The sequence below is a fragment of the Rhinolophus hipposideros genome (genome assembly GCF_964194185.1).
Source record: "Rhinolophus hipposideros genome assembly, chromosome: 9".
Lineage (NCBI taxonomy): Eukaryota > Metazoa > Chordata > Mammalia > Chiroptera > Rhinolophidae > Rhinolophus > Rhinolophus hipposideros.
This window is the reverse complement of record NC_138055.1, coordinates 29,560,764-29,572,968: the sequence shown is the minus strand read 5'-3', so window position 1 is coordinate 29,572,968 and position 12,205 is coordinate 29,560,764. Positions and strand designations below refer to the sequence as shown.

Sequence of the window (12,205 nt, the reverse complement as noted above, 5' to 3'; positions counted from 1 at the left end):
ACATGTTTCACCAGAGAATTAGATTCTGAATGAATGAGTTTAGGATGATTTTCTGACAAAGGAATAAGATATGGTTCTACTTATAGAAATAAATTTGAAGGCACCATGTTCAGAGTTAAAAAAACAAAACAAAACAAAACAAAGGAGGAAGCTTGCAAAAGGCCAAGCTGACTAATAAGGAGTAATTAATGATCACAGATTACATGAGAGGTGTTTAAGAAAGTTATTCACATATTCTTCTGAATGGCTGGTAGAAATAATATGGAATGTGCTGGAGCCAATAGCACCAGGAGAGAAGAGGACAAGAGCCTTGTGTTTCATCCCACCCTATTTGCCTTCTTGCTCATTCTAGTTGTTCCATATTAACCTTGTTTCAGGTCCTCAAATCAATGACAAGAGTGCACAAAGAAGTCTCTCACATATTTATTTAAATGAAAGAGTTGATACCAATGGGTCTCTAAGGCCCCCACAGAAGAGTTCTTTAAGGCATTGGGTTATGCCCTTAGATTAAATACCACCACAGATATAACCAAAACCAGGCGGTAGGAAAAGTGTCATCTCTTAAGAGCAAAGTTCTGGCAAAAAATTAGAGGGGTTTCTATTAAAGTAATGCAGAAATCTTTGTCAGTTCTGGTTGGTAGTGGTCACAAAAGAGGGATAATATGGAAGAGGAAGCAAGAACATTACCTGCATATTTCGGTATTGGCTGAAGTTGTAGGTCACGTATAGAGGTGAGGAAAGCTATTTCCCCTAGTATTTCAACTTTACTTTTTCATTGATGACAGTAAATAGCAGTTGAGGTAACGCTGATGAATAAATGAGCAATTAGGAGTTATTTCTTTTGGGGGGAAAATAACATATCAGTATTTTGAATATGATTTTAATAAGTTATAAACATAAGGAATGGTAACATTTTTTAGTATACTGATTGCATTGTAATTGTAAAGATTTAATTCACATAACAATAATTTTCTCCTATTTTCCTTAAAGATGTGTTCACACGTCAATATTATAATATTTAACACTTCTCAGTCAGAAACTATTTCTATAACGCCAAAAATTTGAATCCTATTTATTAAGCTTCTCTTACATGCCTATGCCACACACTAGGTACTGTGGAAGGCAAAAAAAATACAACAGACATTCCTTTATTTCACAAATATTTACAACATATTTGGAGTAATTAAATGAACACACTATGCGCTTTCCAGTAAATCTCATCATTGCACTGGAGCTATGCCTCTGAAAATGCAAGAGCATTGGAAGTATGTAATGAAAGGTATGCATATTAATTTAGGAAGAAAATCAGAAGTAAATGTCTGTGGTCATTGCTGTTAAGCCTGCTATTTTGCGATACTGCTGCCAATCACAATATTTTATATAAGTATACCAACTATATCCAACAACAAAGATCTTTCGCACACCTTCAAGACTCAAGTTAGAATTATATTTATGAGACTCAGGAGTTGCTGTGCTTAATAAGTTTAAATACCTTTAGTTGGATATTTAGATGCTGGAAATAGTGCTACATTTAAAAATAAAGTACAACTCACATGTTGCTTTTAATTGCCTATGTATATAGCTGTGTATTTTTTTATGAGCCAAAATGAGGCCAAGGTATAATGTGAACTTTCTATTCTTTCATACAACAGTAATATTTCGCACAACAAAGAACAAAAACAAATAGGTGTGCACAGTGGGAAAGATTATCAACAATGCCCTGTAGAAGCCCAGTGAACCTTTCTCAACATACTGGGGATGTACATGTAAAAGGATTTCTCTAAAATGTTGGCAACAACACTTATCAAAGGAGTCACTTGACAGAGGAGCAAACTGTATTGCTAGGAGGATGGTCTGTGCTGCTCAGAAAGACTAAAAGATTATGGTTCATCTGCCAACATTGTATAATGTAGAATTTGGATGAACCCTCAACGAAGAAAGTGAAACATCTTGTGTGGATGTGTGTGACAGAGAGAGAGTGAGAGAGAAAGAGAAGGAAGGGGCAAGAGAGAAAAAGAAAAGGACAGCCAGACACAGGGAAGTGGAGAAAGACAGACATAGCCCATCACTAAGCTGTGGATAAGGAATGTTACACAAGGACATCCATGCCCAGGCCTGTTGGGGCTACCTCAGTGAAACTGGTTATAGCCAAACATACAGACTCAAATTTTCAGACTTTCCCACCACATAAAACAAGCTACTTGTTTCTGAGTTGTGAAAAACATAAACCTATAAATCAAGCCTCATATATGAGTTTCTCTAACTTTATGGCTTTTAGGGATTTTCATACTTATATGGCAGATAATTCACACGGAGTAGTGAAAGATTTATTGACATAATGAGAACTACAAAGATTTCTGGAGGGTTGGGGGAATGGTTTGTATCTGACTCAGCACACATAGGCCTTTTTAGATTTTACCATTGAGATTCAATTGACAATTTGGTATTTAATAATGGGATTATTTTCATGTTCTTATCACCAACTGCATGTTAGATCTATTTTACTGACACTTATTCAGGACCTTGAATGTAAAAGTATCTCCAAATTATGAAGAGATTATACTATGTACCAAATTTACCATGTACTGTACTATTGCCAAAATGTAAATGCTTTACCCAATTTTCCACTTTGAACATCTCTTGTCAACTTTATCAAAATAGGATTAAATGAAATAACACATGTGAAACACCTGGAAGACTGGCACATAGTAGGTATTCAGCATACATGTCTATAGATATCTATATCTATCTATCTATCTATCTATCTATCTATCTATCTATCTATCTATCTATCATGTTTTTTTCTTCCTTTGGTATACTTTCTATTCAAGTGACATAAAACACTACATTTATATAAAATAAAGAGCAATGAATTTCTTTCCAAAGTTATTTGTCTTATTATACTACATACTTAAATGACAAGCTTTATCAATGTATTTACTATGTGATGCAGTTTACTGTAACTGACAGTAATCTGCAAGTGTGCAGGAATACACCTATTATGGGACCAAGATGAACCTTTATTACAGTCACTGAGAATACCATTATGTCATCACTGACTGCATTTTTTCATTCCAATACCAAGTTTTAATTAGAACTTTTGTCACATTTTTTACATTTTATTTGCGGCACTCTACCCCAACTCTCAAATTCATTATATGACCTTTTCTGGAATTCTCATTATGAAGAATTCAAATAAAACCCTGCAATTGTGCCAAAGGTTGGATTTGGATCAGATGTCATACATATATGTCTTAGCTATTACTTAGTAAAACGTGTAGTGATTCAATTTGTCACTTTGGATTCATGACAAGTGTTGCATGTACAAATAGTCATGACAGAATTTGACAAATAGAACAATTAATAGAAAACTTAAGTCTAATACATTGTGGTGTGTGCTAAAAATAGCAGCAACTTTCCAGAGTGAAAACATATGACTAAGCTTATTATTTACCAGATTTAAATAAAATTATTATTTATAACTTAAGAAAAAATGTAAAAATATATTAAATACAATTTAAATTCTTCTTTATGCACTCTCTTGCTGTTTCTCCCTGAAATTATTTTTCATTAAGATAAATCAAAATAGGGTATATATAAAACTGACGCTGTTCTCAATTTATTGGTCCTGTTTCACAATCTCCTTGTTAAGCATTCATAATTAATGGTGCATGCAAGCAATGTTTTGTCTTTGATAAGAAAACATTTGCACCCATTAATGTTTCATCCATTTCTAAGGAAGACTGACACATAGTGGGTATTCAGTATATATATATATATATATATATATATATATATATATATATACACATATATATATATATTCACCCCCTCTCTCTGGTATACTTTATATTCAAGTGACATAAAACACTGCATTTACATAAAATAGAGTAATGATTTGCTTTACAAAATTATTTGTCCTATTACACTATTTATTTAAATGACAAGCTTTATCAATGTATTTCCTATATGATGCAGTTTACCACAATTGACAGTAATCTACAAATGTTCAGGAATACACCTATTATGTGGACCAAGACGAACCTCTATTACAGTCACTGAGAATATCATTATGCCATCACTGTGGTGCTGAAAGAATAGCTCCCTATAACCAGTAGACACTTGAGTTTGCTTTGCTGAGAACGCAAAGAAAGGACTAATGACAAAACTAAAGTGGACCCACTGAAGACACAAGCAGTAGACAATTACCTCATAAGTTCACACTACTTTCCAATAAAACATCCAGCTTACGTTTCTTTAATTTTTTTTTTATATACAGTATAGTTGTCCAACTAGGATTTTTAAAAAAATTTTTTTTTAAAGCAGTCCCTTTCCTTTTCCTTTTCCTCAAAGTAAAATCCTGACGCAGGATATTCTAAAGAAGACACGAAAAAGTTGATTACACAGATTTTTCTGCCATTGAAATTTAGAGATAGCATCCTCTGTAAATACATATTAGTGAAATTAGGGAAAGTCTAGAGACTTTGTAGAGGGTATTCTCAGGTTGGAGACGAGGACTTCGGAAGGGAGAGGAGTCCTCTCTGAGATCAAGGGGACACTCCTTTTATAAAGAAAACCATGCTCAGGACCCACCCCCATCAGTCCATTGGCGGCCAGGGAGCTCAGCGCTCGGTGTATGATTCCAGCAGAAGGTAAATTAAGACAAAGCAGGCGCACACCCGGTTGGGGGAGGACGGAAAGGTTAAGCAGCATTGGGGTGCAGTATGTAACGACCAGAAGGGAAAGTGACCTCCTTTTGCCCAAGAAAGCATTATCCAACAAGTCCCCACTGATGTGGATACCAGCGGTAAAAGAGCACAAAGGGTGAAAGCTGGAAGCAGCAAACTTCCGTATTCTTCCACACTATCCCTTAAGACCGCGGGGAACAAGCACACGCAAGGACAACAAAGCGTGCGCCAGGCTGCACGGTCGGAGCTACGGGCGGCCCGGCCATCGCTCCCCGGGGCGCGCGGTTCCCTCCCGGCAGAGCGAGGGCGCGGGGAGCCGGCTCCGGCAGGACCGCCCCGGTGGGGTTCGGGGAACTCCCTACCTTGAGCAGCACAAAGAGCCCGAGCAGAGGCAGGAGCAGGAGGCGGTGGCCGCCGCGCGTCCTCGTGGGCAGGTGCCCCATCGCGGCGCGGACTTGGACCCGGAGGGACGGTGGTGCCCAAGGCTCCCCGGGCGGCGGCTCACAATGGCGAACTGGGGCTGCAGCCTCAGACCTTGGGCGCCGAGGCTGCTCCCAGCGGGCGCATGCTGCCGTTCCGGTCCCCTGGCGCCTGCTCCCTTTCGAGTTTTGAGCCCGGGGTCCTCCGGGAATGTGCCAGGCGCTGCTGTTCTTTAACAGCTAAGGATGGAGAGGGTGGGGATTGGAGTGGGCGAGGCTCTGCCGCCGCCACCGCTGCAGCCGGAGGAGGCGCGGGGTCCACGTGGTGAGCGAGAGGCGGGGACCCTGCGCGCAGCCGGCCCGGGCCCTCTGGCAGCAGGGATGTTCTCCTCTGGGCTGCGGACTCATAAAGTGACAGCCTCCCCCAGCCCTCCCACCAGGGTCCTCCCACCGCCTCTTATCGCTGGACAGCCCCTCTGCAGGCTCTGCCCCAACCCTTTCCACAGTTTCAGGGACTCAGGAGTTCTGTGGGGTTTCCCTGATTCCTCTTGAGCAACTCGGGGATCAGATCCCAATCCCCTCGTAATTTTCCTACATCTACTCTCAATTGCGGTTATAAAGGACCAGTAACACTTGGGAGGGAATATTGGTTGTAACCGTAGTGATGGAGTGCATGGTGTGCCTCTGTGTGTGTGTGTGTGTGTGTGTGTGTGTGTGTGTGTGTGAGAGAGAGAGAGAGAGAGAGAGAGAGAGAGAGAGAGAGAGAGAGAGAGAGAGGAGAGAGAAGAGATAACCTTCCCCTCTTCCATTCTCTCCATCCCATTTAAACACTTTCTCTTCATCCCATACTCACCAAGGAGGAAATAAAACAAGTATATACATTTTCCATTTGAAATCAGAAGTTTTTGTAAATTTCAAGGATTACACTTTGGTACCAAAGTCTCAGGTCACCTGAAGTGGAATATGGGGAGGCGGAAAATCGAAACATATGACATATGTTTTTAAACAGATATTCTCCAAAGTGTACGTTTGTTAAAGAAACTATAGAACTTTTCCAGAGTGGTTATGTCATTTTACATTCCCACCAGTAATGTATGAGTGGGGGGAGGGGACAAGGAGGGTGTAATTAAAAAGCAGTAATGTTAGTGCTCTTTGTGGTGATGAAACAGTTCTGTATCTTGATTGTGGTAGTAATTTAAAAAATCTATCAAGAAGTAGATTGCACAGAAGCGCACACACGCATACACACACACACACACACACAAATGAGTACATGTAAAACAGGTGAAATTTGAATCAGGTCTGTGAACTGTGCCAATGTCAGTTTCCTGGTTTTGATACTTAACTAACTAGGTAAAGGGTACATGGGACCTTTCTGTACTATTTTTTTAATTGAGATATAATTGACATATAATATATCAGTTTCAGGTGTACAACACAATGATTCAATATTTATATATATCATGAAATGATCACCACAATAAGTCTAGTTAACACCCATCAACACACATAGTTACAAATTTTTTCTTGTCATAAGAACTTTTAAGATTTACTCTCTTAGTAACTTTCAAATATTTAATACAGTATTACTAATTGTAGTCACCATCTTCTACATTTATTGTATAATAGGAAGTTTGTACCTTTTGTCCATCTTCACTCATCTACTTTTTAACAAGTGTGAATTATTCATGAATAACTAACATGTTACTTTTTGGAAGCTGGGGCAACTACTTCCAAGCTAGGCATCCCCAAATTAGTTATGTCCCCTTGTGTATTTTTGAAAGATACCTGTCAAAATAAACTATGGAGTACACTATTCAAATATAAACCATTCTTTACTATAGTATAAATTATCCTTGCTGAGCCTTGCCAAAAATGGGACTTTCTGTTTGTCTTGGGGACATGCCTGGGCACTAGGAGACATGCACGCTGACGTTGGTCACAAATATAGGAGTTTAAGCTACAACTTTGTCTCAGTCCCACAGTTGGGGAGTAGTGGCATAGAAAGGGACACAGAGCTATGTTTATTCAGCCTTATGCTGGATGAGCAGTGACCAAACACTAATCACTTGGTTCCTATGTATATGTGTGTCTGAGAAAGGTTTAGGTTGGATATATTTACATGAGTAGATACGTGTACTGAATCCTCATGTGCATAAATATAGAATAATGGTCTGAATTTATGTGAGAATAGTGCTTTTGCTGTCTTCTTTTAAAAGCTTCTTTTGTTGTCACCTCCTCCCTCCTCATATGCTCACTTTAGTGCACGTATACCCAGTCTTTGTTGGCTTGGACCTTCTCTTTCTTTTAGGAAAATATGATTTGCTTCTCCCTCCCTCTGGGTCAGACGCATAGGCTATCTGAAAATTTTATCCTTGGGACTGAACTTGTAGGGGCTTTGGTTTAACATATTTTCCTTTGATTTTGAAGCTCCTGAAAGCAGCATTCTATTCCCACCCACTCCCAAAAGTGGCACTAAAGTCATCTAATGTCTAGAACTAAAGATATGTTTAGACCAGTGGCAAAAAATTATACATACAAGTTGCCAATAATTCCTCTTTTGAATAGAATTTGATTTTAAAGCAGGTGGTACCCATGTTGTGGATTACAGACATACATGAAGATATTCATGTTTTTCTGTGATTTGCATGTGTGTAGATGCATGGATCTAAGCTTAATTGATATATGTAGGACATTAGAAAGCAATTCCACTGATCATACATTCGTCTTGTGAATTCCAAAAGAACTTTCACAGTGATGCATATTTTTATATAATTATATTTTGCTATGTCGTCTTTCTATATTTTTATCCATCACTTATATCAAAATTTGCTTAGCTATTTATGCCCTTGGACATATATACATGTGGACCACTTTTAGGGAACAATAACAGAGAACAGTAAGCAGTAAAGCATTCCTCAGTGAAGTATTAGTAATTAGCATTATTAATACTTCATTAAGTTACACTGTGATTAGATGGCAGAAGACTGAAGGTATTATTTCATAATCACAGAAAATTTTCTCCCCAAAATAAAGTATTTCACATAGCTGTTGCTGGAAAAAATAGTTCCTTTTGTTTTCATTGCACTTAAAACAATAACAGTCTTGTGAATTTTCCTAGGAGAGACTCCCAAAAGAATGTAAATGCTGTATCATCAGCAGTATGGAGTTTTCAATCTTTAGAGTGTGCTGTGTGTTTCTTTGAAACTATTGACTGGTTTTCCAATGCAATAATTTCAAAGTATGGTAAATCTTATGCTATTTTCAAGATTCCAAATCAACAAGAATGGCCATGGGCGACATATAATGCAAATAGTAACGTATGCTTCACCAATTGCTTCAAAATGTTTGTTCTTATTTCATTATTCCAACAATACTGTCAGAAAAAGGCTGAGATCATTATCACCAACTATTTTCTCCGTAATGCTTATTCTCGCGGAGAAAAGATAAATGCAGGAAAAAACAGCGTCTTTTACATGCCCTAAGACAGGCATTTAAAAGTGAATTCTCACAAACTGAAATAAAGCTCTCTATTTCCTTTGGAAATAATAATAAGGTTTTTTGATGATCAAGAGACTGGAAGATCTTTTTTAAATCTGTAGGAGGCTTTGTTTTTGTTAGGAAAAGCATCCTTTTCCTAAACATCTAAAACTGTACCTATGCCTGTGTAGTTCCTTCACACCTATCTTTTCTATGAAAAGAGAAGCAATATTGGCGGCAAGCAGGAGACCTGATCCCTCTGAGAGGTTTAACGAGGAGTCAGATGAAATCCTTGCAGTGCTCTTGCCCATGAAGCTTCACTCTGTACCCCAGGGACCAACTCTAATGCAGTTCGGTGTGTTTAGCCCTGGCTTCCACGACTGAAATCGCCTACGAGGCTGTCAGCAGTTCTGTTGTTAGAGAGTTGTATTTATCAGGGTTGCTCAATGACAAATAATTCACTTTCTATGGAGTGCAGATAAAAACCCAAGCCATCGGTCTCCAGACTATATTCCACTTGAAAAGCCCAGTGACTGCCATGCAGTTTGTCATCCATAACTCACATATGACAGTTATTATCACATATGAGCTGTAGGTTATATGTAATAGATTACTAAAATCAGATAACCAGGCAACATTTTGATTTTCAGTTCATTGGAGAATTTGTTTTAGTTTTTCTCTTGATGAACATTGGGTTCTCACTTAAAAGTCATGTTCACAATTCATAAATTCTGTGTCTTTCAAAATGGGAATGATTGACAGACTGCCCTCAGGTGAAGAGCATGTTTCAACTGCCAGCACATAGCATTTTTGCCACATTTGAGAAACAGTGAAATTCACTGTAGAAGGTCATTTTTGCTTTTGGAGACTCTTCCCATTGCCTCTTTTTTCTTCCTAAAAAGTTCCTATTAAGGGATCTATTTTTTTAAAAGAAAAAACCACAAACAATTCTTACAAAATTTTAAGGAAAATCAAATAAGAATATTATATTACAGGGCATAGGTTTTATGACACAAAATCATCTGCTCAAAGGGATAAAAGAAACTGAGCAGGTATTTATCACTGGACACCAACTGTACGCTGTAAAATGAATGACCCTAAATTAGGAAGGCAGATAGCCAATTTTCAATACTATTCCCTCTTTCAGGTATATCCTAGGATTAATGTGTGTTGTTAATTTCCATACAAATGTAAATAATTAAAAATATTCAATAGCCTTAAGTTATGCAGGTTTATCTCATATTTTGTTTATATGTGATGCATTGGCTAATTAGCTTTTATAATATTTTTTTTCTGAGCCATTCCAGACATTGTTATCGTTCACTCACCTAGCTTTTCTTCATAAATATATTTCTTGACTGATTATAATTTAAAGCATTAAGATTCTGCATGGGAACGATTCACTTTAGCCTGGCAAAAAAAGCATGACTGGAACTTATATATAATTTATCAATAAAGCAAGACATGTTGTTTGCTAAATGGAAATGGTGCCTGTCGATCCTTCCTTCTTTACTTCCCTTCAAATTAAAGATGTAATGCAACATTTTCTGTCCACTCTGTGTTAAACATAAAGTCTACATATATGTCTTTTAAAAAGTGGTTTCAAATGGATAATTATGGAATTGGTCATGGCGATTTCATGTGCTATGTAGGAACAATGAAAACAATCACGTATTTTGAAAATGCACTGCTTTGACTGATAAGAGTTTTACAAATAGGCGTAATAACTTTGCATTGACAATTTTACTTCCAATCAATCACACCAAATCAATTTTCATGCAAAAAATTACAGAGTTAATAATATTCTCAACTCTGTGAGCAAAGGGGTGACGATGTCTACAGTCTGAAGAGGGGTAGGGGATCCACTGACAGATTGGTGCCGTTACCTGTCTTAGCAGAAGAATCTAGAGGAAACATTTTGAAGAAGACATGAGTATTCTGGAAGAAATTCCTTCCAGTGACCAAGGAAAGAACATACTCCTCATAAAGGGTCATGAAGAAAATGCGTAACTGGGAAGCTGTACATTTCTAGATATGTTTGTCTAGTGTGGCTATCTGTAAAAGGAGCAATTTGGGAGAAGTTGAATGTGGAGATTCCATCTGTTCTGTTTGGTAATTTGATAATGCAGAGAATTTATAATGGCAAGCATCTAACATATGTATACAGGAACCTAGAAAGCCGCAATGTCCCTAACGTATTTAAGAAACAGCAAGGAGGCCAGTGGTGGAAGGTGTATGGGGACATTGGTAGTGGATGAGAGTGGGGATATTCAAAGAAGATTGCATAGGACTATGGAGATCAAAGGTTGTATAAGGACTTTGGCTTTTAACTTAAGCTATAGGAAACCAGTTGAGAGTCTTGAGCAGAGGAGTGATGTTATCTAACTTACATGTTCACTTGGCTTCTGTATTGGGAACATGCTCTTGGAACACCAGTTAGAAGGCTGTTGGTAACACAGGTAAGAAATAACGTGTAGTGGGGATACTGAGAAATATGAGTCTAGGTAGGTTTTTGGAGGAAGGATAACAAGATTTGCACAAGAATTATATATGAATTCGATGGAATGAGTAACAGAGAGAAATTAAGATGACACCCAGGTTTTTGGCCTACACAGAAAGGATGGCCTTGCCATCTTTTGGAAAAAGAAAGACTGAGGTGGTCCAGGTTTTCAGGGACAATTAGGAGCTCACTTTTGGACATGTTAATTTTCAATTTTTATTAGACACCTAAGTAGAGATGTTGAATAATAATTAGACGAATCTTTCTGAAAGTGAGGTTACTCCAGTCTGCACTGAAGTAATACACTTAGGCGTCTTAGGTATATAAAATGGTATTTAAAATTGAAATTGTCTGAGTTCACCAAGGGAGAATGTACATACAGAAGGGAAGAAATCTAGGGACTGAGAATTAGTCTGAGTTTCATCTTCTGGCTTTACAGAAAGCAGCAATAGGCTCTCTAAAAACAGAAAATCCTTCTTTAAGACAAATTTTCTACCTGTACATAAGTTTGTGGAGAGCTTCTCTTTATCATTTATTTATGATAGTATAATCTCTTTAATATCTATATGATAATATAATCAATTTATAAATATCATAATCTAACTTAACAGAGAGCAATCTGAATATGTACATATAATATGGACCAAAACAAAACTTTATATATATTAAACACTACCAATAGTGTCTTCAGTCTTATTTGGCTTAGTATTTATTTTATCATTAGCTAATCCTTAATTAGACAAAATCTCCCACTCAGTTTATTTACTCTTTTATCCAATAGGTATTTATTAAGTGTCTATGTATCAAGTATTTCTGGCTAGGTCCTATGGTTATAAACATTATTCATTTTTATTATTTTTCTACTCTGTATGTTTTGAAAACTCTCATTTGGATTTTTTATCAGAAAGCAAGTGTGAAAACTATTTTTAGAGACTTGAAAATACACAAAAATGAAACACGCATGCATCTACTCTGTTTTGTAACCACAGCAATATTAGCAAAATTTCATGTTCAGAAACTGTGTTATAAAAATGATTTTTAAAAAACTCACTACTAAGACATCCAAAGATTTTATAAAGTCAAAAGAGTTAGTTTGAGTTTAGGAAGACAATTAAATA

General features: G+C 37.3%; 1 protein-coding gene across 6 annotated transcripts in view; it reads right to left on the bottom strand.

Annotated features, from left to right (window-relative positions):
• PTPRO (protein tyrosine phosphatase receptor type O) overlaps positions 1-5,339 on the bottom strand; it is a 207,306-nt gene extending 201,967 nt beyond the window's left edge. For 4 of the 6 annotated variants that reach the window (XM_081061384.1, XM_081061386.1, XM_081061385.1 and 1 more), the window contains exon 1: positions 5,051-5,314. Coding sequence is in view for 2 of the 6 variants with exons in the window: in XM_081061383.1 (XP_080917509.1) it covers positions 5,051-5,131 (81 nt within the window). In the remaining 4 variants the exon portion in view is untranslated. Of the gene's footprint in view, positions 1-5,050 lie in introns of all 6 variants that reach the window. The other 2 variants (XM_081061383.1, XM_081061382.1) reach the window with 2 other exon arrangements.
• Between the last annotated feature and the right edge of the window lie 6,866 nt (positions 5,340-12,205).